A 3456-nucleotide genomic window follows, 5' to 3' on the forward strand; every position below is an offset into this window, starting at 1 on the left:
TTCATGTGTGAATGTGTGTGTGTGTGTGTGTGTGTGTGTGTGTGTGTGTGTGTGTGTGTGTGTGTGTATGCGTGTCTACTCCTCTTTCTCTCTCTTTCTATCTCCCCTCCCCCTCCCTTCCCAAACCAGACCTCAATTCCTCCATCCAATATATAAAAGTCCATTTCTTTGTCTAAAAACTTTGTAGAACTATTCTCAATGTCCTCAGAATTCACAGAAAGGGTTGTCCACGGAGAAAGGAATTTTGAGGTAAAGTAAATGGGTCTACATACACATTACAGTGACTGTCGCTTTCAACGAGATCACATTCAACGAGAAGTCGGCTCCAACGAGGCAATCCTTAATCCCCAATTTTTTCCCCTCTGTATCTCTTTGTAAATGTACGTCAGCTCCAACGAGGTTGCAAACAGAACAAGGTCGCTTTCAACGAGGTCGCAATAACTTAAAACATAGGTGAAAGCAATTAGTGGCCCCAAAAGCGAAGAATTTTTCTCCTTTTTCTCCCTCTCACGCGAAGCACAAGGCCCATCCTCGATTCCTAACACATTGTATTGCTAGATCTAGTGTGCCTCCTGATATGGGCACCAAAGCCAAGAGGATGGGCGAGGGTTCGCCGACCGTAGGGATCAGAGGGGATGGGTGGGAACAGGATGCAGGCTGTGTGAAACTGGATGAACTCTGGATGGGTAGGTCCAGATCGAGACCTTCATTTTTTCAAGTTTTCTTCCCCTAATCCGAAAATCCAAGCTCTCACCTTTACTTTTTGTAGATCTAGGCCTAGGTGTGAGAGGGTATGTTTCCTCACGAGAAGTGTTCTGGGAAAAAATATCTTAATGTGCAGAAATGACGGCCAGAACACAGCTCAAACACGTGCACACTGATGCTGTTTGAGTTTGAGATTTTCGTCATCAAGAGGAACAACTGTTTTAATTACTGGTATTGGTACGTCGTGTAATATAATAACTTGTCTCCTTTCTTTTCTTTAGCCTTTAGTCACGTTCAACGAGAGGTCGGATCCAACGAGGACAACAAGCCGGTTCCGGCAACCTCGTTGAATGCGACACCCACTGTAGTATTGATTGTTTTTGTTTGTTTGTTTGGTTGGTTGGTTGGTTGGTTGGTTGGTTGGTTGGTTGGTTGGTTGGTTGGTTGGTTGTTGTGTGGGGGGGGGGGGGCTGTTAGTTTTTATTTTGTTTTTGTTTTGCTTTATTTTGTTTTGTTTTTTTGTATTTTTGTTTTGCAAAATAAACTGGGGCTCTGGTGGTGCAGAGGTTACGGTGTTCGCCAGGGGCGGCTCGTGGGGCTAAAAGGTGGACGTGCACAATTAAGCTATTGCATGCTGCAGACAGTCAAGGGCATAGTAAATGAGACGGTGTAAAATGTTAGGATCTTTGCGTTGGTGAGGGAGGACCTTGTGCTTTTATTTTCATTCTTTTTACTTGCCGCTTTGATTTATAGTACCGGTACTAATTTTGTTTGTTAGCTAAACATCAATTTCGTTCATCCTGTATTGGAACTGAACACTCAAGTAATAACTTTCACTACTCCATTACAAAACCATTCAAAGTCATGTTCACCTCCCTCAGATTCACGGTCACAGAGTCACTTAAAATAGTGGTAGGACAGACAATGAACCAATCACAATTCACTTGGGTTGCCCGGGGCTCACATAATATTGGCAAACAATAGCGTACGGTCTATTGCGTTTATTTTAAGACTGCCTACTGTGGGCTATGTTTCGGCACTATTCGACAGGAGCACATTTGAGATGTGCCGTCTTATTATATTGTTACGAGTGTCGTCACTGCTTGGGTTATCCCCAAGAGCAATGTATAGGTCAGGTTGCACTGTTGAATATCCTATCATGTTTAGCTAAAGCGCGTGGACTTTGGCATGGCATGGTAGATGTTTTATGGGCGCTATAGACACAGAAATGACAGTTATGGCGCCAGTGAGGACCTTGTTTAGATATAAAATTTTCTAGTGTTTGTTTCAGGCTTTTATTTTATTATTGGGGTGTTTTACGTAATAGAACATTTAAAAATGTTGGGCGGAACTGCACAACCTTGCTCTATGGACGAACCGCACCTTGTGTTCGCCTCTCATTCAATAGGTCCCGCGTTCGAAATCTGACAGCGACGGACAATTTTCTTCTCTAAAAATATCTTTTTTCACCTCCTTTCCTACTCTCTAACCGTGTTCTGCCGTCTGCTTTCTCCATCCCTTTCTCCCCCCCCCCCCCCCCCTCTTGCCTCCTCCTCTGTGCTACTGGCTCTTTCTGCAGCCTTCTTACTGCTACTCCTTGGCTCATTCTTAAAAAATCTTTCAGCCACACCCCTAACCTTATGGTAAGAAAGATTTTCACCTAGCCTTCTCGACACAAGGATGAAAAATCTCGGAGATCCCGTGTGCAAGTTGTGTACGTTAAAGCTTCCTTGATGGTCCAACATCGATAAGAGTAGGCTTCAGCCGCCACCCGGGTAAAATTCAACGTTAATTCCTACCAAACTGAAAATGTTCAATGTGTCCCGCCCGCTCATATGGCCTTTTGCAGTTGCGAGCTCAGTAAAACACTTACCAGAACAAACAAACAAAATGAAACAATTTGGTAAATAGGTTCAAAATTAGAAACAGTTTAATTGATCTAAAACCGGTAGTTAGCCCTTTAGTCACAGAGGTCAACCAATTTCTTTCAAGCTCCGTAGCCCAAAGAGTCCCAGAAATCGCAGAACTCCTTTCTGTAATTTTGTATTATGCTGCTTTCTGGCGTTTGGAAACGCATTGAGGCCCAGGCAGAGCGAGGTTCGAACTGGGGCCAGTTGGGCAATTGTTCTTGAGAGGCGGAATCTTCAGCAGGTAGAGAACCTGAGAACGTTGAGTCATGGTTCCCTTCTTTGGGATGAAACCGGAGTGACTTGTCTAAAACTTGTCCTGCATTGACCCGTTGGCTCTCGACTTCTCGTCCAAGATTCCCTTTTCCGTTTCTGATCACAAGCTGATGGACATGGGTGTCTTTAATATCATCTTTTCCATCTTTCCGAAAATCAGGGACGAGGACCACTGGGTGGGGTTTGTTAGTGTCTCCATATAAGGCAGTGGGGCGTGGTTTATTCGGGTCCCCATTCCATGCAAAGTTTGACCAATAGCTGATCACGTTGTTGCTAAGGACAGTCTCCTCTGGTGTGAAGGAGAAGTTACCCTTATAGGCCGTAGCAAAGACGTAAGGCAGCTCAGAACCGTGGCAAACTCGACCTAGAAGAGAAATGGAGATGAACGATCGAAACATTTTTATCGATGCTATCATTCTCATAATCATTATTATTAGTAGTATTTTTATTATAAGTAGTAGTAGCAGTAGCAGTAGTAGTAGTAGTAGTAATAGTAGTAGTAATAGTAATAGTAATAGTAATAGTAATAGTAATAGTAATAGTAATAGTAGTAATAGTAATAGTAGTA

The 3456-nt window shown here is 43.3% G+C and overlaps 1 protein-coding gene across 1 annotated transcript in view; it reads right to left on the reverse strand.

Moving 5' to 3' along the window:
* Positions 1–2609: 2609 nt before the first annotated feature.
* Positions 2610–3456, reverse strand: part of LOC106012465 (cAMP-regulated D2 protein) — a gene marked incomplete in the record, with an annotated part of 24650 nt that continues 23803 nt past the window's right edge. The window contains 1 exon segment of the mRNA XM_013085514.1: positions 2610–3252. Coding sequence (XP_012940968.1) covers positions 2693–3252 — 560 coding nt within the window.

Source organism: Aplysia californica, unplaced genomic scaffold (genome assembly GCF_000002075.1).
Source record: "Aplysia californica isolate F4 #8 unplaced genomic scaffold, AplCal3.0 scaffold00381, whole genome shotgun sequence".
NCBI lineage: Eukaryota > Metazoa > Mollusca > Gastropoda > Aplysiida > Aplysiidae > Aplysia > Aplysia californica.